The 25,742-nt window shown below is 40.5% G+C and overlaps 1 protein-coding gene across 1 annotated transcript in view; it reads left to right on the top strand.

Moving 5' to 3' along the window:
• Positions 1-215: 215 nt before the first annotated feature.
• Positions 216-25,742, top strand: part of LOC150079061 (uncharacterized) — a 64,132-nt gene continuing 38,605 nt past the window's right edge. Inside the window, exons 1-2 of the mRNA XM_090382769.1 lie at positions 216-581; positions 17,812-18,012. Coding sequence (XP_090238895.1) covers positions 471-581; positions 17,812-18,012 — 312 coding nt within the window. The 5' untranslated portion in view covers positions 216-470. The remainder of the gene's footprint in view (positions 582-17,811; positions 18,013-25,742) is intronic.

The following is a 25,742-nucleotide window of genomic DNA, read 5'->3' as shown; positions in this document are numbered from 1 at the left end:
CCCGCCCCCTCCACTTACGCTATCTTTAAAATAGGGCATTAATTCAGCTATCTGCGCATGCGTCAAGAGAAATGCTACATTTACCAATTACGTATTCTGGCAATATTTTCTCAGTTTAATTATTTAAAAACAGAAATCTTGATGATTAAAACTGTTTTACGTCCATTTGTCCTGTCTTAGGTAAATATATTTTTTCTTTCACGTGCCAAAGGGAGCAGGCAACTCCTGTCTTCCTCCACATGAAACACGATCGTAGTTTGTTAGAAAATGGCAATCGACCCTTCCTAGTAAGTTCTGACGATGACGTCATAGTCCCATTAGGCGGAAGTTGCGCGAGTCTAGCACTGAAAACGACAGACTCCGACAGTAGAAGGGTGGCTTGTGGTTTTCCGTAAATCGCTTCAATAAGAACTGGAGAACACGATATCGAGTTTATCAAGACTACGATATTTCTTTAATTTTTCGTCAACATGTCACACTCACTGACAGTCACTAGGACAACTACTACAACTAGTTCTGCTATAATAATTAATACAGGCTTACTTAGATCCGTGTCTGGTTTGCTCAAGTTTTTCGAAACGGTAAGTTTAATACGTTATCTCTCGATATGCGTACTTTTATTCTGTTATTTGTAATGAAATTTTGAATTGAATTGCGGACATTGTGGAAAAAAAAATAACCCAGTGGAGGCAATGTTTGTTGTAGATAATAGAAAAAAAATCGAAGGTTGCTGTTTGCATGGTAGAAAATGTTATACGCATTCGTCTTTTTTATATAGATTCATAAAATTATACGTTTGGCAACTGAAAACACAGCCGGTAGTTTTGAAACTCTGATCAGAGTTTCACTCTGTGTCTAGTATACGCCAAATCAGCATTAAGTGACTCTTAAGATATTTTTAAATTTCTGTAGGATATTTACTTAAGGTATTCTTTTTAACTTAAATATTTTACAGCAGCAATTCTATGTTTATTTAATGAAATAAATGTGGAATGTGTATCTGTGGGCGTTTTCCTTTAGCCGCTGTGAGTGGGATGCAGAAATCGACTGACATTTGGTAACTGTGTTTACATGCCACACCCCTACCTAGTTTCAGAAATTCATGTTGAGAAATGTTAAAGCTTTCTGGTTTTTGGCATCCAGTGTTATGTATGGAATTCAAGTATATTTACGAAGAAGTGAAAATAAAGTATATTTATGTGGTGTCAGAAATGGCAATCTTCTTCCTTGTAAACTTTTACTTTTAGGTGTGAAGTTTTCAACTATTTTGATATTCTGCGCATGTGTGTTCTAGAAGTCTTCCGCAGGGAATTCTTGTTTTGGTTAAAAGCGGGAACTATATCGATCGCTACGATGTGTTGTTTTTATCACACAGCTGCCTGAAACCACGACAGAGCGGCGTCTAGAAAAAGTGGGCGCTTTTGAGGGCACATTACAATTAATGAAATAGTTCAGTTTTCATTATCAGCTAATTGTTTTGCACGCAGCGAATAAATTTTATTATGCTAACACAGAACGAACCCCATGTTCATAGTTTGTATTTATTAATTAAAGTAGGTTGTTCAACAGGAAAAATATTAACCAAGGACATGAAAATATTTCGGAAAAAAAAAAAAAAAAAAAAGGTTTAAATATGTTTTTGTAAAGTTTACATGAAAACACCTCAGACCAGCTCTCTATTTTACCATTCCGCCAAGACGAGTAATTACTAATATCTTGAACTTGTAATCGAAAATTGCCAACCGATTTATAATTTTGGGAACAAAAGAAAAGTAAATTCTTCAAGTTCCAGTGCGGCTCGGTCATGTTATCATCCTCTGAAAGTTGGAGCACAATACGAATTTACATGCCCTATAGAAAACAGTTTTCTTACCGGAGCCATTATGCCGAATTTAGGTAGATGGCGCCACCGCGATCTTTGTGATTGCGTTGTTTAGGGGGCTCACGGCAGCCTTGAAGGCCCTGTAGCAATCGCGCCTCTGCACCTTGGCAAATCCTCAGTTGTGTGCCTCGTTTATTTCACAGATTCACTGTTCTTAGACGACACCCGAAAAGTTCGAATTTCGCTCATAAAAGGAGGGAAAATAGGCTGTAAAGCGCCGATTTTCAACTTTTTTTTTTTTTTTAAATTGCGACCCATTTTCAGAATTCAGTAAGGTTCAACCGGAATCAATTCAGAACCGGAAAAGGAGATTTGAAATTATAGTTCCGAGTGAAGTTTTCTTGGTAACATATTCAGAATGTAGTGAATGTATTAGCAAGGTATCCCCAACCAAACTAGGAAAGGAAATAATCGGACAGTACGTAATGATAATTTCCTGTTGTAGGGAAGGGAGGGAGGTGTTTGGAAATAAATAACAAAACGTTTATTAAGCTACCGACTATTTATATGTGTGCACTACATTGATAATCATTACAATTTAATTTTCAGTTCCTTCCTCTTTTAAATGATATCGTCACTTTTCTTTCCTTCACCAAAATCTTAATTGGACTACAATGACACTCAGTGATTAATTTGAATCAGTCATGATCCATCTTCAGGTATTATCAATTATACATCTAAATTCTCTAATGGTACTTTTATTACAACTTTTTTTTTTTTTTTTTTACATACAAACAATTCAATTAGAGTTTAATTTAATGGCATAATTTCTTTTAATTAAAATTACTATACAGTTACAATTATTTCTTTCCATCTTCTATTACTTAACTACATCATTCGGCTGAACTCCAGAATAATGTGCACCTACAGGTACTTCGGTGAAAGCGAGGAAGACGGCAGTGATTGACAGGTAAAGGCATCTCCCACTGACTGGGGGAACCAAAATGAAAGAGAGGAAATGTCCCGGACCAGATCTCATTGAACCCGAAGTCCTTAAAAAGACCGCCCAAATTAACATCCAGTTTCTACTCGACCTCTTCAATAAGTGCTTGTCCCATGGATCTTTCCCAGAAGAATGGAAAAATGCCAACGTAAAACTGATCATAAAAAATCCGTCTAAACCGCTCCAACAACCAGAGTCATATCGACCCATTGCCCTTTTATCCATGGTCAGTAAACTGTTTGAACGACTACTCCTAGTACGGCTCCAAGACCATTACACCAGCTGGGCTCCAGTCCAACTTCCAGTTTGGATTTCGACCGGGGCGTTGCACAGAAGATGCACTGCAAAGGATCATCTCTGCAGTCTCAACTTCTACCTCCAAATACTACCTACTAATAGCAATAGATTTCGCAGGAGCATTTGACAGGCTCTGGTGGGCAAGTATCCTTCGCAGACTTAGGCAAGCAAATATACCATTAAATTTATACAAATGCATCGAAAACTACTTATCAAATAGGAAAATTACAATCTCCTCAATGTACCGAAGAATTACCAGGTCAATCTACAGAAGTTGCCCCCAGGGTTCAGTCCTTGGTCCTTTTTTGTGGAACATTGTCCTGGATGAGCTCCTTGGACTGGACCTAGGTCCTGTAGCTATACAAGCCTTTGCTGATGATGTGACCATCTCGATTGAGGCTTGACAGCAGAGCTTCTCTGGAAGCCAGAGGAAACCAGGCACTTCAAATCCTTCAGAACTGGGCAGCCCTACACAAACTAAGACTCTCACCCCAAAAGACAATCCATTCTCCTGAAGGGATCACTGCAGCCTACTAGAAACCCCACTATCAAACTTCAAGGCCAAACCGTCAAGGTAGTTTCTACGTTAAAACTACTGGGAATAGTACTTGACCCTAAGCTCACTTTCTCTCCGCATCTTGCACGCCTCCACGCGAAAGTGAGAAGCTATACTGCTCTCATCGCACGGGTGAGTCGTCGCGATTGGGGATTGAACCGACGCACCCTTAAGATTCTGTACAAATCAATCTTCCTTCCCTTCATAACGTATGGATCAGGGGTCTGGTTTCGCAGGGCAACTCTTTACAACAAAAAACGTAAACAGGGAACCATCCAGCGCACCATCCTTCTTACTATTACAAGGGCATGCTGCACAATTAGCAACCCAGCCCTTCAGGTTCTTGCGGGCGTCCTTCCGCTTGATCTGGAGGTTATTCGAAGGGGCCTCCACTACTGTCTATCCAGGGGTATACCAGCAACTATCCTTGGACACTCCATCAATAACCTGAATGAAATCAGGCAGGAAAAGAAAAAAAATTGCCATCCTACTACTTCAGACCTGGCAGGACAGATGGACTGTTACTGACAAGGGCCCAATCACCAAGAAATTTATACCGTATGTGAATGCCGTATTTCCTAAATCTCCAACTTGGTTTTCTCCTGGTCTTTATACCACCTACCTCATTACTGGACACGGATCAATAGACCATAAACTAACATCCATGGGAATCATTGACAACCCCTACTGTGCATGTGGTGAAATAGAAGACTGGAACCATCTAGTATATACCTGTCAACACTATGAGGACCTCCGCAGCATCCTATTTACTCGTATACAAGATAACCCTCAAGGAAATGAACACTTATTCATCACAGAAGAAAACTACTACTACGAGTTTACCAAGTTTGCACAAGCCCTCTTCACAAGATGGAGCACCCTATTGCCAACACAAAATAGGAACAACCCAAACATCTGATCCTAACCTAACTGGCCAACCGATCTTAACCTGGATAGGATCAACTGGCGTATGGGCCACCTCATTCCTCAGTGGCAACTTGCACACGGCTCTCTTGCTGTCTTATTTATCGTCCTTCCCGGGTTCCCCTTTCAACTGATGGCGCTTATTGCTCCATTGATAACCTGGAGGATACCTTCGCCTACATCCTCCATATTTCTAGCTATACCCTCCTTTCTTACGTACACTCTGTACTTCCCCGACTCTACCTTTTTTTTTTTTTTTTTTGTCTCCGTCCAGGAAGCTCTGGGGACCCTGGCGGAGACAAGCCAGAGAATAATGGGCAGACTGGCTACCTCCTAGTGGTGTGTGCGGGCAACGTGGAGTCCCACTAGGGGCCCTGCGGCCAAATGCCAGGACACACAACAGAACCTAACGCAATATGTCATATACAACACACAACACTTTTCTGGCATTTACAGTAGTACTGTATTCCTTCACAGCGAACATATGGCGCAGATGTGGGAAACCACAGGTGGCGCCTGACCCTAATACTATGCACACTATGACTGGGGGAACCCTGGTGCCGCTTGACACTAAATACACTAACTGCGGGGGATCGCCTTCTCTATCGTCGCCCAGCTTCAGTCTCCCCACTACTTGTCTAACTCGCAGGGTACACCCCACACACAACTTATCAATTAATAACGTCCAAATTTAAACCATGCTTACATAAACCTCTCTTGGCCATCTATATTCAAGCGTTAATTCCTTTTTTATTTATTTTATTTAATTATTTTTTTTTCACATAGGCCCTTGCCACTGAAATCCTTGGAAACTAGGTGGCACGGCCTGCCAGAGTACAAAAAATCTACTGGGTACCTGACCTGCCTCGCTGGGGCCAAGTGTGGTAACGGTGAGTCCCAACGGTTAAATGGTCAGAAGAACAACGGCATACTCCACTCCCTACATACTTTTTAAATCTCTGGCCTTCACAGAGTTCTGTGCTACACAGAGTACACATGCAGAGATGGGGGAAATCCCTAGTGCCATCAGACAACTAACACACTTTGCATTTGACTGCAGTCTGTCTCAGGCATAGATTGCAAGGTTCCCCCCCCCCGCAGGAACTGGGGTTTTTCGTCCAGCCAAACAGTCAAATCGACCATAGAACACACGCAATTAACAGACATAAGACACACTGTACGGCAGATGAATTTAATTATTTGGGTGGCCTAAAAACCAAACCAAGTTTAGCTTGGTTTGGTTTGACTGCTGGGGATGGCCACAGGACTTGGTCCTAGGATCAACTTTCTGGAACATGGTCCTGGAGTTCCTAAATCAAGGTCTTGGGCATGTTAAGTCCCAAGCCTATGCGGACAATTTGATCCTTTCTGTGCCTGCTAGCTCAAAGGCCCAGCTTGAAATTTCTGCTAACCGTGCACTCTGGCTCCTCCAGTAGTGGGCTACCCAGCACAACCTGGCAACCAGTCTCGGCTGAGAAAACCTCCAGCATCCTCCTGAAAGGGAACCTAAGCTCAACCTGACCACCGCAGATTAAGATCAATGCCACAAGCACTGCACCCAGCTTAAGCACCTTGGTGTAGCATCCTGGACACACCTACAGTATATCCAAAAGAAATAAGAAATTACACAGCATTTGTGGCAGAGTAACCTGCAGTGACTAGTCTTTATTCCAGACATCTCATATGCTGCAGGGGTCTGGTATCATCGGGCAACTTTTGCCACAAATTTGCCACCATTCACAGAGCAATACTACTTACCATCACCAGAACCTGCTGCTTGGTGATCACTCCTGCTCTCCAAATCCTCGCTGGAGTCCTCCCTCTAGACCTTGAAATAATTATGTTGGCATGTTGTATCATCTGTCCAAAGGAATTTCCACTACCACCATTGGATATTGGTGGTAGTGGAGATTCCAGTAATCAATCACAAGACAGAGAAAAGGGGCCTTCTCGCTCACCTGCAGCAGACCTGGCAGGACAGATGGACGACATCCACTAAGGGAGCCATTACAAATAAATTCATCCCTGAAGTAATGTTCGCATTCCCAAAATCCCCAAACTGGTTTTCCTTGGCCTTTACATAACGTACCTCCTCACAGGCCATGGGTCGATACAAGAAAAATTAACGTTTCTGGGCATCACAGATGGTCCACGCTGCCACTGTGGTACTGATGAATCTTGGCACCATATAATGTATGACTGTCATGACTGTGAAGACTTGATCAATTCTGATCACAAAGATTATTAATTTGCCAAAGAACCAAGGTTCTTTTCCTTCATTTCAAAATTTTGGTTAAGGGGACATATGCCCCTGGCACGAACTATGACAAACTGAAACGTCCAATTCAATTGATTATATTGAGCAGAATATTCTCGTTTGGGAAGCAAAGAAAAACTGACGTGTTGCAAGTCCTTTTTTATTTTGAGTTCAAACGCTGGTTGGTAGTTTAAATGGTAAAATGTCAGCAATACCTCTATGTAAGAAAAAGTGGGGAATCTTTGGCCCTCCAGAGGCAATGAGACAAAATGAACGTGTATGCAACTATTAGTTTTATATACATATACGCAAATACTTCTATGTACACGAAGATAACGACACAAAGTCTCATTTTCAGGAAACAGACAAATCTGATAATACAGGGTGGCTCAAAAATATTGGTACAAACGTTTAGGGGACGTAGGTAACATAACCGGAACCCATAACTGGAAACGTCACGGGAAAGTAGTAGCAGAGGCACAAGAAGCAGAAATGACACAAGACAGTAATTAGTGGCAAACATTTATTTGGCATAATATTAACAATGGAGTACGAGATGGATGCGTTTCATGATGTTACAACAGATGCTCGAAGGTTAAACCATGAGACGCGATTCATGCGTGACACCGACGCAGCATGGAGTTTCTTTGACAGTAGCAGCAGCGCAGACGAGTCTCGCCATGAGATCCATTTCCGTCTCCACAGGCGATTCATACACGATAGATTTGAGGGCCCCCAACAGAAAGAAATCAAGGCTCGATAAATCAGGTGAGTGTGGAGCCAGGCAACGGGTCCACCACGGCCAATCCATCGAAGCCCAAAACGCCTGTTAAAATGGTCACGAACACATCTCCCATAATGGGCAGGCGCCCCGTCATGTTGAGACCAAATGTTGCATCTCACAGTTGCTGGAACATTTAAGTAACCCTGGTAGAACTTGTTCAAGAAAGTTCCGATATTTAGCGAAGTTCATGCGGGATGGTAACAGGTATGGGCCGACTAAGCAGTCACCGACCATGCCTGCCCACACATTTATTGCGAAACGATGTTGTTCCGCACGCATACCAGCCAACTTATTTTTTTATGAAAACCCCAAACACAAAAGGTATCAAAACCTATAGTACTTAGTACCGTGCATGGGTTGAAGGAGAAGTATGGGGGGAGGGGGATGCCGGAAACTTTGCTCTAGAGACTAAACATGGGTTTTATACAGGTGTATAGAAAGTTACCTTTCCAACAGGAAGATCACCATCTCCTCACCATACCAGAAGCTCACCAAATCTATCTACAGAGGCTGCCCACAGGGTTCGGTCCTCGGCCCGTTCCTCTGGAACATCGTCCTTGATGAGTTACTTGGTCTGGATCTGGGCCCTGTTACTATCCAAGCATTCGCAGATGATATTACCATCTCCATCGCAGCGGACACCAGAGCAGCTCTCGAGGCCGCTGGAAATCAGGCACTACAGATCTTACAGGACTGGGCAACTCTACGCAAGCTCCGGATTTCTCCACAGAAGACACAATCCATACTTCTCAAAGGCACCCTACAAATATCAAGGCCACCTCAGATCAAGGTACAAGGAAAAACCATCAAGCTGGTAACTTCCCTAAAACACCTGGGTATCATCCTGGATTCAAAGCTCTCCTTCTTCCCGCACCTCTCATACCTTCAAGTAAAAATCAGAAATTATGCAGCCTTAATCGTCCGAGTAAGCAGGTGTGACTTGGGTCTGAACCGGAGAACACTCAAACTCCTGTATAACGCTATATTCCTCCCTGTTATTACATACGGATCCGGGATTTGGTACCATAGAGCAATAATTGTTCGCAATAAATGCAAACTGGAAACAATTCAGCGAAGTATACTGCTTGCCATTACCAGGGCCTGTTGCACAGTAAGTTCTCCGGCCCTACAGGTTTTTGCAGGTGTCCTCCCCCTTGACTTGGAGGTTATCCGTCGAGAATTGCACTACTGCCTGTCGCGGGGAATCCCAGCTTCCATCTTTGGACATACCATCGACACCCGCACTGACTGCAAGCAAGAAAAGAAAAAACTAGCTGCCATGCTACTACAAATCTGGCAGACAAGATGGGAGGAGACGGACAAGGGCCTGATAACTAAGAAATTCATCCCGGATGTCAAACTAGTTTATCCAAAGTCGCCGCCTTGGTTCTCTCCTGGCCTCTACTGTACATATAACTGGACACGGCTCTATAAATCATAAGTTGACTACCTTGGGAATCATCAATAACCCCTACTGTACATGTGGAGAAATTGAAGATTGGGACCATCTTCTTTATACCTGCTCAATTTATAACGATCTTCGAGGAACACTGTACACCAGGCTACAACACATACCTCAAGGACAGGAGCACCTGCTAATTTCTGAAGAACAATATTATAAATCATTAACGGAGTACGCACAGAACCTCTTTTCTAGGCGCAGGACTCTACAACCAACTCAAGCCAGGGATAGAAACCTGTAAAGGACTTACTCAAACTTGAAATAAAAAATCTGTACTTGACTGTTTTACCAGCATCGACTTGCTAACCCTGGAACATCCAAACTAGGATTACCTGCTAACTTTCCATATGGTTTGTTAGGCTCCAGTGGTCTTGACCACTCCACCGCAAAATATAAGTCACACTCAGCACTCTCGCTGAGTGGTTTTCTACCCTTCTGGAGTTATCCCCTTCCCCTTTTCTCCTGGTGGGGCATATGCTCCACTGTCAATTTACGGGATGCCCTTACCTACATCCCCTTACTCTTACTTTCATCCCCCATCTTCTTCCGTACACCCTGTACTGCCGCACTCTACCTTATTTTTTATTTATTTTTATTATTTATTTATTTATTTATTATCGGTTTTTTTATTATTATTATTTTTTTTATTATTATTTTTTTAATTTTATTTATTTTTTATTTATATATATATATATATATATATATTTTTTTTTTTTTTTTTTATTATTATTTATTATTATTTTTTAATTGGTCTCCGTTCAGGAAGCTCAGGCGACCCTGACGGAGACCTGCCAGAGAATAATGGGCAGCCTGGCTACCTCCTAGTGGTGTGTGCGGGCAACGTGGGGTTCCACCAGGGGGCCCCTGCGGCCGAATGTCAGGACACAAAACTACACATTCAACACACTACACTTTTTCTGGCATTTACAGTGTTCTGTATTTCTTCACAGTGTACATATGGCGCAGATGTGGGAAACCACAGGTGGCGCCCGACCCTAACACTATGCACACTATGTGCCGCATGGGGGGCGCACACAGTGTGCCCACACATGCGCATTGTGTTGATTGAATAAGCCTTTCCGAGTGAAATAAGCCACATCCGTACACAAAACATAGGCTGGAAAATTCAAGTCTTGTTGAACACTTTCTTGGAAAAACCACTGTGAAAAAGCCACACGTGCAGGATGATCTTGTGGGAGCAGTAACTGAATCCTTTGGAGATGAAAGGCGTGTAAGGAATCGTCCTGCCAGACACGCTGTACACTGCAACGAGACACCCCTAAGGCAGATGCAACGGCACGTGTGCTGGTAGTAGGATTATTCTGGACGGCATTCAACACACTTTGTTCCATGGCTGGAGTTTGCGTCGAACGTGATCTGCCCGCACTACTCCTGTTACCTCTAAATGACCTATAATCGCACAAATTTTGATGCACACGCGCAAACAAACGGTGGTCCGGTACATGTCTGCCTGGCAAGCGTTCTCCATAAATTCGTTGAGCGGCTCGTCCATTGCCCTCTGCTAATCCATACACTAGGTGCAGGTCTGCCAGCTCACAGTTCGTATATCGATGCATGCTCTTCGTGCGGTGATTACCGCGCCGTCTATCGACTTACGGTAACGTTTCCGGTTATGGGTTCCTATACGATTCACATTCCTTTAGGTGTTACCTACCTCCCCTAAACGTTTGTACCAATATTTTTGAGACACCCTGTGTATATATACACACAGGGTGGGGCAAAAGTTGGTATACACTGCTGATCGGGTCATGGTATTTTTAATTTATTTTGATTTCCAATTTATTTTTAGTTTCAGTACTGTATACCTACTTATGGCCTATCCTGTATATATATTGAACCTTACATTGTTCTAGCTAATTTTATATAAACATTAACTAAGAGCATTGTCATCCTTTGTGATTCAAAACTTTTAGTTGGAAATGTAAGTTTTTTTTTTTTTTATCGATGAAACTTCTGGCATATAAATAAGATCTTTATTGTATGGTTCACCGGTACGCACAGGTACCACGGCTCTATCGCCTTTCGCGGCATCATGCCATGGGTTAACAAGCGGCAGAGATAACCTCGCTGGTAGTATAAAGATTAAATTATAGCCAGATATATAAAGTTCTCATAGCAGATAATATTAACTTGGAAGGAAAACTAATACAAAATATAAATAACTAAAATGATACAAATTGCGATAACAAAAGATAGTTTCCGGTTTTCTGTGAGATTCGTGCTCAGCCATAATGATCTGAGATCAGTTGGTAGTTGTGGAGACCACGTGTCGATCTAGGACGAGCCGTTTGTACTTTTTATCATCTATTATTTTAACCAAGTCAGCATCCAGGGATTGAACTAGGTGGAGCTTCTGATAAGGGAGCAACCGATCTTTAAAATGTAACCACGAAGGAAGAGCAAGAAATTTGGGAGTGGAGCGGTGAGCTGGTTGGGGGATTCGCCAGCACACGGTGTCCCAAATGTTGGGCACTGAGTTAAATTCAAACCTGGTTAAATTCACCACTTTGGCCATCGATGTTGTGTGCTGCTGTGGAAGTGTCATCTCCATTGGGAGATGACACTTCCAGGTTGCCTACCTCAGGAGCCAGTACTGTACGGCTTTTAATGGTTTAATTGTGGTATTTGCAGCCGATTCCCCCAACTCTACTCCATACAATACACCTCCCGAAAGTCATCAACCTGATATACGTTTTTATCAGGTTTATATTCTGAATGTGTAGCAAGTGCTGCTTGGCAACCCACCGTTTCTTGTTTAATTTAGCACAGAGTTCTTCTATATGATTATGGAATTTTAATTTTCTGTCGAAGATCACACCCAGATCTCTTTGCTCTTCGACGCAGGGGATCAGGACTCCGTTAATCGCAGGCCGAATTATGGTTGGTGTGGATTTAAGTGAGAATACCATGATGGCAGATTTCTCAGGGTTCACTTGCAGGTCAAATTTCGTGAGGTACTGCTATACTTCGGATAAGGTTTTGTTGATGGTTACTGTGGCGTCTTCTGTTTCATCGGCCGAATTTATTATTGTTAAGATCTTTAAATCGCCTGCATATGATATCATATCTGTTCTATTGTGTGCTAGTGGGTAGATGATAGCTGTGAAAAGAATTCCAGACAGGACTCCTTGTAGAACGCCCGCCTGTATTTGTCTAGTATACCTTTGCTTTCCTATGTACATTTCGATGGTTCTATTTTGAAGAAGAGATGTCAGAAACTTCAGTACTTTGCATGTGATGGGATAATAATTTCGAAGGAGTTTAAGCAAGGCTGGAATGTGAACACTATCAAATGCCACTTGTAAATCAAGATATGTGATTGCCATTTCTTCTTTCTCCTCAAACGATCCAAGGATGGCATTGGTAGTCATAATCAGGTTACTAACTGTTGATCTGTTTTGCAAAGAATAATGCATTTGCTGAAGGAGAATGTGCTTGGTTTTCAGTAATGTTTTTTTCAAGCAACTTCAATAAACACGAGGAACGAGAGGTGGGTCTAAAGTGCCTGGCTTCAGTTGGCTGGGAAACTTTTGGGAGTGGCCTAACAGAATGCATATTCCATATTGGAGGGAAAACTTCTCCTTTTAATTTCGTATTAAAAATTACTAGGAGGGCGTCATTTAGATATGGACTCAAACACTTAATGATAATTTTTTGTGGTACTTTGTCGATTCCCGCTGTACCAGTTGCAGGGAACTTATTACTCGCAGAGAAAAGGTCTTGTCTTGTTATTTCGATGGTTTCAAGTGCATCTCTGGGCACATCATTATCAGACATGAGAATATCATTGGGCTCATGGTGATTTTGCTGAACTCATGCAATAAAGTCCAACCACAGTTCAGAATCAAAATGTGGAGGGAGTTCACAGTATATCTGTGGTATGATGGACCGCCCTTACGAAGTGTGATTTCAACGTGATGTTTTATGGCTTGAGACTTGAGGCGGTTGAAGCTTGCTCGTCCATTGGAGTACGCAATTCGGTCCGGAATTAGTCCTGTCATTTTCCATTCTTTGTAGAGTTTCTGTTTAAGCTTAAAGCTGTTGCTCAGCTCAGGAGTCCACCATCCTCTAGTACGTTCGAAGATCCTTATTTTCTTTGAGGCTGCATAATTAGAAATTGTGACCAGCCAGCGAGTTAAAAGATCTAAGGCAAGTTGATTACCACATGGCTCAAGTGCATTCCAAGGAATTGCAGTGACTGCTTCTAGATATTTTACTAATGTTGAGTAATTTTGAGTTCGTTATTACCTTGGTATGGACCCGAGCTTGAGACCTTGTAGTTTGGAGTCGGAAAATATAAGTTAATTAAAATTGGCATGTGATCAGATTGAAAAGCTAATTCGCAGTTGTTTGATGACAGCACAAGATCAAAGTGTGGTCACCCCTGGTCGGGAGATTATTAATTAGATGGATTCCTAACGTATGAAGGTTATTTAGCATTCTGGATTGAAGATGAACGAGTTGAGGGGAAAAGTTGAAGTCTCCACAGATAACATGCCTTGCTGAGCGACGAAGCCCATGGATGAGCCAATTAGTTATCTCATCTATAGTTTCATAATCGGGTCCTGGGGGAGTGTATATAATTCCCCATACATTTATATTTCCATATAACTGGGCACGTATTAGCTATAATAACGAGTTCTTTGAGGGAGAGACACATCACTGCCATAAATGGAATTTACAAAGAGACCTTCCAAGTCAACAGGAGAATCTCACAAGGTGGTGTCCTCTCTGCTACTCTCTTTGCAAAAGCACTGCATCCCTTCCTGACTCAAATTCATAAACAATTTGTCGTATATGCAGACGACTTGAAATTTTTCGTCACCTCGAATGACCAAAACACATCTTTACAACGCAACAACTAAGCTTTGTTTGTTTGTTATTTGGATTTTAGGAGCATTAGCAACTAAGGCCATATTGCTCCGGGATATGCGGTGGTCATTCCCTGACCTTCCCGCATCCTCCGTATTTGGTGGTGACGAGCTCGAACCCCGGTCTAATCAAGAAGCGTGTGCTAGGCACTGCTACTCCTTCCCACCTGGCTACGGAGGCGCCTCAACAACGAAGCAAACTCCAAAATCGCCGAGTTGCAAGAATATCTTAATTGCATGGGGCTCCGACTAAATGAACACAAGACAGCACAAATGGTTTTCACCAACAAGGTATTAAAAAACCACATGTAAATGGCAGTGTGATCAAAAAAGTCAGGACACATATTGATCTTAGTCTGAAATGAGACGACAACCTAAACTTCACACCCCATTTCGGACATGTAAAGAAGAAAACTTACCCAGCGCTATGGACCTCCAGACAAGAACTGGTAGGTATCAGGAACCATGACCTTGTTAAACAATATATTTTAAGATGAGTCATCCCCATCCCTCTTTACTCATCTCAGATTTGGTCTTCTGCCCCAGATGCTACCATCAAGGCTTTCCTGGGTTTAGAGTACTGGATGCTGAGATGGTTAAACAGGATCACTACGCAGCCATTTACAATCTCAAGGGCTGTTTTATATGCCAACTTGGATGTCACATTATTGTCACCAAGTCTCACACTTACAAAACTGCTGACCGGGAGACTCGACTCGCCGAAAACTGACTACCTGCTGACTCGGCCCCGCATGACGCAAAGGTGGGCGAATAGAACACCATCCCCTCCAATCAGTAGCGCGCTCACGCAGCCGGAAAGCCTTCGGCGATTTTTTCCTTTGAACACCATTAAGATGTTCAACGATCTTCAAGCAGACCCAGAAAGGCTTTGCGCAGAGAAGAGATACAGGACTGAAGTGTTTCAAAATGCATTACTCCATCTATAAATGTTGAGTGTAGCCCACAGATGAAAACAAAAGAGAATGCAGGAAATGAAGACGGAACTGGTCGGGACTGTTTTTGCTCCGCACTGGTGCTCCTGTTATGTTTATATTGGACGTCTTGTCTTTCTGTTATCTCGCTGTAAATAGTGGTGTAGATGTGAACATTCTCTAATTCCTTGTAAAATTGCAAATTATGCTTGTACTCTCTTTCTATCTGCCTGTCATGTAAAATATGGCAATGATATATATATATATATATATATATATATATATATAATTAATTAAACAATGTATAATTTAGACAATGATTTGTATAAATTATAAATAGATAATTATGTATACAACTTATATTTGTATATATGAATGTGCACCCCTTGGTTAATAGCTGTAAGCGGGTGTCTTTTAGGAGAAAATAATAATCATAACTGCAATATCAATGCCAGCAGATTTAAATTGGCATGACACAATTAGCGCTTCGTACTTAGTGGACTGGCTTTTGTAATTCTTAGTAACAAGAATGTCTGGTGTTTTATAGAAGAGTCCCACCCACCTCCCCTTTTGTCCAGTCGGGAGGAGAGAATTATGTTATATTCAACCGACACTGCATACGGAAAATCCGCCTCATTTCGGTCAAGTCAGGTTTCTGTTATGCAGAGCACATCAAAATTGTGTGAGAGTAAAAGCTCTTCTACGGATTCAAGCTTGTTACGGATGCTACGGGCATTCTGATAGAATATATAAATGCTATTATGTCTGGGGATCTTCCTTAGTACCCTCTGCGGTCTATTTCTGTCTGTTCTCGAGACGTTTCTTCGAGATAACATAACAGGAACTGTTGTAAATTGGCTTCCATCCACGATTTCGGTATTAAGTCAGCTAGTGGGGTTGAATGGACCCTGAATGTGACATCTGAAGTCTGGTGGGGGGAGGTGAGGATTGAAAGTGTGGTCCGATAAGGAGCACTCGAGGCCAAGTGGATGGCTGACACAGGATTTTGTATTGGGTACTGTTGCAGGCTAATCTGAAAGATGAGTAGGAAGGCCATTTTGCCGGTAGTATACATCAACAGATATGTTCAAATTATCTCTTAACTCATTTTTAACTTGCTAAGAGATTGTGTGTAGAGCCAATCGTGAAATGAATAGGCTTTTACGAGTGGGTTGTTTGTCGACATGCGTTGCGTTGCCACTAGTCTTGAGCCAAGTAGTTGGGGCTCTCCCAGTTATATGTGATCTTCTCGATCTCTTGTTTCTTCTTATCTGCTGTACTGTCTTTGCCTCTTGGGTTTTGCGATTTTCCTTCGTTGTGTTTCCTCTGGATACGTGAGGGTACGGCCCAGCAACAACCCCAGCCCAGGAGTGGGGCCCAAGGTCAGGTATGACGTTGAGTTTCTGTAGGAGTTTCCTGATAGTTTCTAATAACAGAATTGGAATGAATGGTAGTCGTCATCATGGATCTATCCAAAGCTTGATTCGGTGTGTCGAGTTGGTGAGGTGTGCATGTTCGGCCTGCTGTAAAGAGAGCTAGGGGATCTACACTTGCAACGTTACTTTCATTAGTTGATTTCTCATAGGTTTCTTTTTGAATCCACGTTGGGTTCTTTGTCAGTGCGGAAGTCTGATTGTATGCTGTTACAACATTCTCCTTATGTGTCATGCCATTGGTGGGCATGGAAGAGGTGTATGGAAGTCATACACATTGGCCAGGCTTCGAAGTGATACAACTCATAGTCATGCTCTTAAAGTTCTTCAAGTTAGCTCTTCAGATGAGATACTTCTTGCAGGATCTCTGTTTTGTGCCCGTCTTGCGTGGGTGGCACAGTGGTATCGTCACCGTCCTCCCCACACCGGGTGGAAAAGCCCCGGATTCGAATCCTGTCGATGACGAGAGGAACTTTAATGGGCTTTTTTCATTCCGTGGCTGAGTTAGTCGGTCTCAGGCGCAGAAACTGTGGTTTTTCGTCCAGCAAAACAGACAAATCGACCATAGAACACACGCAATTAACAGACATAAGACAGCATGGCAGATGAATTTCATTATTCGGGTGGCCTTAAAATAATAGTTTTTATGTTTTGCGCCCGTAGGAACTGGTTTTCAGTGAAGAAGTCAGCGATGCATTCAAAAATTCTTTCCATCTTACCTAACGTAATCATTGCATTATCTGTTTGTAGGGCTGTGATAGTTCTCGTGTGTTTAGTGATGATGTCTGTAAGGCTTCTGCATATTAAATCGTTGGTGATTACTTGGTCAGTATTCACCATCGGGCTTTCAGGCATAGTTTTTGTGTTGGATCCATTACAAGCAATCTCTGTTCCGTTTTCGTTAGTAACAACACAGTCCGGAGGTTCGGCAGGCATTAATGACGTCAGTGGCCAGGATGCTGCCGTCTACTTTCCGTGGTTTTACAGTTTCATTGTCTCTGTTGATTTCGCTCTATCTGTTACAAAAATCATATGTCCACGCCTTCCGCCGTTCTTTATTCAGTTTCCATAACACTGTGGAGGTGCACGGCTTACAAAATCCCCTCTTGCACACAAGACAGCTCAGAAATACAGCTGATTTCACCACCTTACAAATAGCGCAGGTGATTTGATTATTTGTCATTTTTATGTTTAGTGTTCTCTTTCCAGAGCTCTAAGTTCAGTTTCGACGATATATTGCTAGATCTTACTTGTCAAGGTCAAGGAAAAAACCTTTTCATATTCCCTTGTATATACAAAAGGGGTGTTTTGGAGTTTATATTTAAGAATATTTATTATGTCTATTTTATGAAAGGAAATTATCTGAGTTAAATAACGCTTGAATAGTTAATGTGGTATCTATGCAATTCAGAAAACTGTATGTATTCTAATAATCTTATCCATTTTCAGATAATCGGAGCTGTCTGTCTAGGACTTATCGCCTATTATTGTCGAATCACAGGTTATAACAGTTCTGATGGATTTCATGGAAACACCGAGGAGACCCTTTTCTTCTTGGTTACATTTGGATTTTTGGTTACAACTTTTTGTTTACTTATATCTTCTATGGGATCCTTAGTGACATTTTCAATCATGCCGAAAACTCTTTTTGTAAGTAAATTAAATATTTATTTTTAACTTATCAATTAATGACAGATGTATCAGATAAGTTTATTTCACTACCATAGTATGCTAGATGATTTAATATATTTTTTTAATTATACTACTTCTGATTTGAACAGTGTGTGAGACAAACAGACTGTTCTTTGCAAACTGTTTTGTTGCCTTGCCGATCTCTTCACGGCTATACGAACTATACAGCCTCCTTTATCATTTCAACCCAGCAGGCATGTGTTTCCAAGAAAGCTAACTCCGAAGATGACTCATTCAATAAAGAATTATATTTTATACAGATATGATGGGCATACAACAACAACTGCAGCTCATAGAGGGATTCCCATCCTATTGAGCTGGAGAGCACAATCAAGCCTTTAGAGACCACCTTAGAAACTGTGGCTACCCGAATTGTACTAGGAATAATATTATCGTTAGTCCCAAAATACCTTCCATGAAATATATACTTCTTCAAAGACTTTGAACTAATAACCCTGATCCCATCTCCCTTTAGCTTTATGGGCGACATTATTGGACATCACTCCAATATGGGGATCTTCACTAATGGATAAAAGACGACAGCTATTGGAATGATTGACACACATAGTCTAACTGTAATAAGTCTGCGCGGATAGAACAGTGGTATCGTCACCGTCCTCCTAACACAAGGTGGAAAAGGCTCGGGTTCGAATCCTGTGGATTGTCGATGACGCGAGAAACTATAGTGGGCTTTTTTCCACTCAATGACTGAGTTAGTCGGTCTCGGGCGTAGATACAAGGTTTTCCCTCAGAAAATGGGATTTTTTCCTCCAGCAAAACAGGTAAATCGACCAGAGAACACATGCAATTTTCAGACACAAATACGGGTTAATGTATTAAATTACGGGTAACCCTAATATAATAAATAATAATAATAACTGTAATTAATTCTTGAGTACATACTTGTGTGAACTTTTCTACAAGAACTATTTCTGCCTTAGACCTGACAATATGCTCTCCTACTCGTAAGCAGCATTAGCCATAAGCTTCCTTGAAGCATTGCCATTGCTAATACTCGTTCGATGATATACAAGAATTTTGCTAGAAGATATGGCCTGACCATTGCCTTATACAGTGGAATAAAGAGGTGATTATCCCATTGTACAAGGCAATGGTTAGGCCTCAACTTGGTTACTGCACACAGGCTGGAAGCCTTATTTCAGGAAGGACATAGAGCTGTTGGAACACGTGCAGAGAAGGGCAGCGAGATTGATGTGGGGGAAAAAGGGATACGCTTGCTAAGAAAGTCTTTAGTTATGCAAATTGCAGCGTCTGGAGACTTGACACCTGTGCGGTGATCTGATTTATGTGTTTAAGGATTCGAGTGGATTAAGCAGTCTGAATCCTGGTGGGATTCTTCCTCAGACTGCGCACACGAATGGTCATAAATTAAAATTGAGGAAGGATGGTTTCAGAAGAGATGTGCGGAAATCTGCTTTGAGCCAAAGGATGGTTGACTGTTAGAACAAACTTCCACCTGTTCTTGTGGAAGTGGGTAGTTTGAATAAATTCACGGAAGAACTAGACAAATTTTTGGAGGGGTTGGACATTTGCTATTTGTAATAGCCGTCGGTTTTGTTGCCCCCTAGGCTCTTGCCCATATGCAACTTATACCATTATCTGAGATTGTGTCAAAACATTGCATGGTTAGTATGTTAATCACAATATTATATTAATACAACCCAACTAAGTCAACAAATAAATAAAATAAGATACACGACCATTTGTGCCTCGCAGTGGGCACAGCGTCTGCTCCCCTACAACTAGGAGGTAGGCCTCCCTATCTAGAAAAAACCATTGCCCTGCCCCAATCTAGAGCAAGGGCATGACCAGTTGATCAACAACCCGTTGATGAACATAATCAAAATTTACTAAGACTTAGGCAGTAAGTATGGGCTTCGCTCAGAAGCCCAAGCAAGGCAAGAGGAGGAGATTCAGTCAGCACACGCTGAAATAACAGTAATTCCACATCATTCAGACCAAGATCTCGCTTGGTCTGTATAATATCTGTGTATGTACAGTATTAGCCAAGTTACCACTTTAGTCTGTTATTGTTTAACTTTCTCCTTTTGACATCACGACTGAACTCTCTCGGTTCGAATTAGTGCACACAACTCAAGATTAACAAACTTCTGTCCTTCAAACTGGAAATTGTTATGGTGCATGATTCGTTTCATTATATAATAGGCCCACATGAGGCCAGGAACCTCAACCCTGATTGCACAGAGCCGGAATCTTCTCCCAGCATTCTAGCACCACCGGTGCCAATGGCCCCTCGGCTTCCACTGTATCAGTCCAGTAGCAATTTCAAATTCAGGGAAGTTTAGCGCCATCCGCAAGACACACACACTCTACAGGACATATTTTTTATACTACTTACCATAGCCAGTTCGTCTCTTCAGTATATCCAAAGCCCTTAATTAATTTAGACATTGTGCCAACTGCAGTGTGCATGGAAGGATCCTTTCTACTACAGCAGTAGACGCAAGGAGTTCCCTTCCTTAGTACACTCCTTAAAGGAGAGTCCTTGCAGGACCAAGTCAGCAATGCAGTGGTTAGCAACATGGCCAAAAGCTATGCACTTATAACATTTGATATCATCATTCCTGTTGACATTGACCCGATGCAAACCCAATCTAGATAATTAGTATCACCAGCAGGTTTGAACCGATTTCTCTGGGACAGTTCCCGAGTAGGATGAGTGTCCCGACAATATGAACCGATTTTGCGGGGATAGAGGGCGGGTCCCGAGTTGGCGGGAAATGGTATTTGGGAATAAAGTTTTGTTTTTCTCTTGATAGATGGCGTTAGTTGTAATTTCAGAATTTAATTTTCAGTTTATTATTTGGGGTTCGATGTGGGATCCGTTTGATTGTCAGTCTATCTTTGTTTCATCGGGGCTACTTTGTTTATTGGGAGTTTGAGAGTAAAGGTGTATGAGCAGTCGAAGGTAGCGAGCGGGTCTGTGAAGTCAAAATGGTTTGTGAATGTGTAATTTGGTTTGCGCTTAATTGATTGTGGAGTTCTAATCTGGAAAGTTTATTTGGAATGATTATGCTGTGGGGAGGGCCGCAGCCGCCCACCCACACTGCATTCCAGATGCGGCACCTTGTGTGCGGGATGAAAAACGTTTTTTTTTTTGACGAAGTTCGGTCGTACCTGAAAGATAAAAATTTCTTGCTGTTTCCACCTGATGTTGAGACCTGAAAATAAAATTATATGCATTCTTAAAGTTTTTCTTGACCAAAGTTCCACCTGATCTTAGAAAGCTGAAAAATTAAACCTATATGTGTGTTTGAAGCCATATCAAGATTATCTGCAATGATTGTTATTTTCTCAAACCTCTGTATACATTGATGAGTAAAATCAATTCCAAGGTAAAATTTAAAATGTTAAACACTTAAAACGTTATTTTTCTCTCTAATACAAAACAATCACACATACACAGATAATATTTGCAAAAAAGAATTTATTGGCTGTAACCAATAGACAAATTAAAAAGAAGATACCAGTAAGTATATAGTTTATTTCTAAGCCAGCAACAGAATGTGAAATTCATGTCCATGAATATAAGAGTTACTCACATATTTTTTACACAGAGCACATTTTCTGTCCTTTTTCCATCTAGTTCAATGGGAAAGGACTATATCTGAGAGAATAATCGGCTTCTAGTTCTCTCATCATAGCTACAACAGTCTGGTAGATGGCATAGGAGTTGAATTTGGGGTGTATATTCTCTCTTACATTTAGCTAAAAAATTCTGCACCATTATAAAAGGACTTGCTGTGCGCAGATAGTAGTCATAAACAGGTAGAAAAGGTATTTCGAACGAACTAGGAAAATATTCAGATCTCAATCCCTTACGTATCTGATCGAGGTCTTCCATAACTGTAAGCTCCATTAGATGGAATAATGGTTTTTCTGATTCCAATAGCTATAAGAAATAATCAGTAAATGGAGTTTTAATGCCTGGTACCACCAGCCGGGCAATGCCAAAAGTTAATTGAACTTATCAGTTTGCCCCTTTGTCAGTGAGCGTGGTTATAGTTGCCTTGGAATTAACTGTTTTAACTGTTAACCAGTGGAGATGTAAAATCTCTTTATCCCTTCTGCGCAAGAGTATAACTTCACCACTTAGCGCCTCCATAGCCAGGTGGGCAGGAGCAGCAGTGCGTAGCACACGGTTCTTGATTAGACCGGGGTTCGAGCCCGTGACCACCAAATACGGAGGATGCGGAAAGGTCAGAGAAGGACCACCGCATATCCCCGGAGCAATATGGCCTTAGTTGCCAATTCTTCTAAAAACCAAATAACAACACAACTTCACGAATTTTTGACTTCATTCTTGTCATTGGTTTTATTACAATCTAATGTAAGCATTATCATTTTCCAAAAAGGCAGATGCCTGAAAGACAAAAATAAAAAAAACTCGAATCGTTCAGTGCATACCCAGGCATCTATAGAAAACAACATTTTTCTTGTCCAAGACGGACGCATCGTAGTTAATAGCACTAATCATTTTATAAACCGTACAAGCAGAGATCAAACTGATAATCAGTTTCTTAACCCAGAGCAGAGCAGAACCATTTGTCGGCAGTAACATGCGCAGTAATCAGGGGCGGACCCTTAACTTTGGGGCACTGTTTGGGGGCCTACTCAATTAGCCCAAATTAACCCAAGTTTTGGTTAGTTGTGACGACTCATTCGCCATTTTGTCGAAAAATTTGTTTTTTTACCCTTTTTTAAATAGGAAAAATTATAGGCAACAGACATCGAAGAACTTTTTTATTTGATGCATGCACTTGGATATACAAACTTTTATATACAGTTATAATGAAGAAAGGTTTCGTATATATAACAAACATCAAACATAAATAAAAAAATAAAATGTATTAGATTTTACTTTTAGTAACAAACAAAAAAACGATTCTTAAAATAAAATAAATAAAACATTCTCGGAGTTATATAATATAAGTATTTTTAATACATTAAAGACATTTAAAGAGTAACTCTTCTGCATTTTTGCGCTGCAAATTATTTTATTTGATCATCACATTGTAATTCTTTGATTAAATCACAGTTTATGGAAAGAATTGATAAATAATTTAATCTTTCATTCGTCATTGTTGTCCTATATTTGTTTTCTATATAGGACATCCTGGAGAAGGATCACTCCGCCTCACAGCTGGTGATTAGCAACGCCAAAAAAATTTAGTATAGCAATTCAGAAAAACATCGACAAGTTTCTTTTCATAAATTTGCTTCAATATATCACCGTATGAGTCTGGCTTAGTCTGTAAGTAGGATTTTAACTGAATGCATTCATTGACTAAATGTTCGTCTATGTCATCCGAATAATAATCAACAACATTACGTGCACTTTCCAAGTCAATATTTTCGATATTAATGTCTTGCAAATCCATTAAAAATTTGAATCTTTGCTAAATTCCCCATAGACATGGCCTCTTCTGTATAAATCCATAATCAACTTATCTAATGCAACGTTTAGCGTATCCCGTTTAAATTTTTCTGCTCCATTTAGCGAAACTTTCTCTGTAGATTTATCCGAAAATTTTTAAGTAATACGTCTCTTTTTTAAATCACTGTATTCTTTTTCTACACTAGTACTTTATTTTTTGGCTGTCTCCTCGTATTCGTTTAGTTTCTGATCTGATTGTTCTCGTATGTTGCTCACGAATGCTTCTAATGACGTAATTAATTTCTCACCTCCACATATGTCTAAGCCTGGGGTCTGCACTTTTTTTTTTTTTTAACTAAATTCTTCTCTCTAAAATTTCTTCCCAAAAAACAGTTAAAATCGCAGTTTCAAGTTTCGCTAAATTATTATATAAATTCTGTGCCTCTCTTCGAAAATCAAGTTTCTCATCCATATTGCTACTAAACGTTTTTAATATGTTCATGATATAACCGTAACTATTTTTTAAAGCTCTGACGGCATCATCGTGACAAGACCATCTAGTCTGGCTTAAACTTTTTATTCAAAATTTTAGTTTTGTTTCACGATTTAGAAGCTTCCACCTATGGGTAGTTGTAGAAAAGAAAACATATATTTGTTGCACCACTCCAAAAAAGTTCACAATTTGAGTTGCAACTTTAACCGCTTCCCCACCAACTAGATTTAGGGAATGCGCAGCACACGGCACATAATCAGCGCATTTACTTTTTGTTTGAGATGTGCTTGCAAGCCATTGTATCGGCCGAACATATTTGCAGCGTTGTCAAAAGACTGTCCTCTACAATTATCCAGTGGCAGTCCATTTTTTTCTAGAAATTCTTGTAAGGAATTGAATAAAGATAAGCCACTGTGACTACTAATTTTGATGAAAGATACACATCCTTCATACACTTTTTTCCTCAAAACAATATCGTACTATAATAGCTAGTTGGTCATTTGTGGGACAAATATGGTGTCAGTCCATCACAATTGAGTAGTTCTTTGCATCGTCACTATTTATTTCAACTATAATTCTTTTTATTACTTGTTTTCCCATAATCTCTATTATTTGTTCATAAACTGTTAAAATGTATAAACTGTTAAAATGTGTTTCACTTCGTACATAAAATGTACGAAGTGAAAGGCTTTGGTCGCAGTTCTTGTTGTTGGATATGTTCGCGATAATTCCAGAGCCCCCATAAAATTACCATTGTGCGGAGAGCCAAATATTTCCTCGTGACCTCTGAATGCTAAGCCCCTTACACTTAAATATTTCACAACTGCAATAACACGTTTTAGGACATTATGGTAATATTCCGTATCTTTTCTTAGTTGCTCCTGCAACTGCCTATCAATAACAGACTTATTTTCTTTATGTGTTAACCATACTAACAATGATTTCTTATGTTCATTACAATTTTCGTGACTTTCTAAACAAGGTTCTATATGTTTCCAGTCAGAGAATCCAGTTGTGTATTGAGAAGGGATTTTAGAGAAAAGTTTGCAGACTAGACAAAAAAATACTTCCCATACTGGTAGAATAGCACAACCAAGATCTTTCCAGTAATCGAGCATTTTTAATTTTTTTCGTAAAGTACTTATTTGAAAATGATCTGTTTTGTTCTTTGTAATTCCTTATTGAAACTGGATATATATTTTTTGGATCTTTATTTTGGAAATAACTCATTTCACGTGAGAGACCGTTATTAATAAAATTATCATTTAACTATGTAGGCCACAAACCTACGTCAACATATTTAGCAAGCAACTCTGCATTTTCTAAATCCTCTTGTGCCTCTTTATCACTGTCTTCTTGCAACAGAGACTTCAGCGAACTGGTCGTCGTCTAGGTCTTGTATATTTTTGTCTGGTACTGAATTCCCGTCAACGTCAACATTGTTTTTAGAGGTTCTCGGTTGTGATTCTAGTTCTAGTAATTCTTCGTTATTGTTATATACATTTTGTTGTTTTTTCTGTTTCTCTTCGGTTAAGTTATTCTCTCTTTCGCTTATTACTGCACCTATATCGTTTAGATTCTCATTTTTATTTTCCAATACAAAAAAATTTGAAAATTTGGCACATTAACTTCTTTCTTTTTCTCTATTTAATTGTATTTTTCATTTTTCAGCTCCTCTTTTATATTTTCTACCAGATATTTTTTTAGGTATTTATTTAATCTGAAAAGAAATAAAAAAAACCTTAAAACACAATCCACCACCAGATTAGGTTAGTT

The sequence above is a fragment of the Mastigoproctus giganteus genome, chromosome 10 (genome assembly GCF_048544385.1).
Source record: "Mastigoproctus giganteus isolate SK-2022 chromosome 10, ASM4854438v1, whole genome shotgun sequence".
NCBI classification, from domain to species: Eukaryota; Metazoa; Arthropoda; class Arachnida; order Uropygi; family Thelyphonidae; genus Mastigoproctus; species Mastigoproctus giganteus.
The sequence above is the reverse complement of the archived record's forward strand: the minus strand, read 5'-3'. Positions and strand labels throughout refer to the sequence as shown.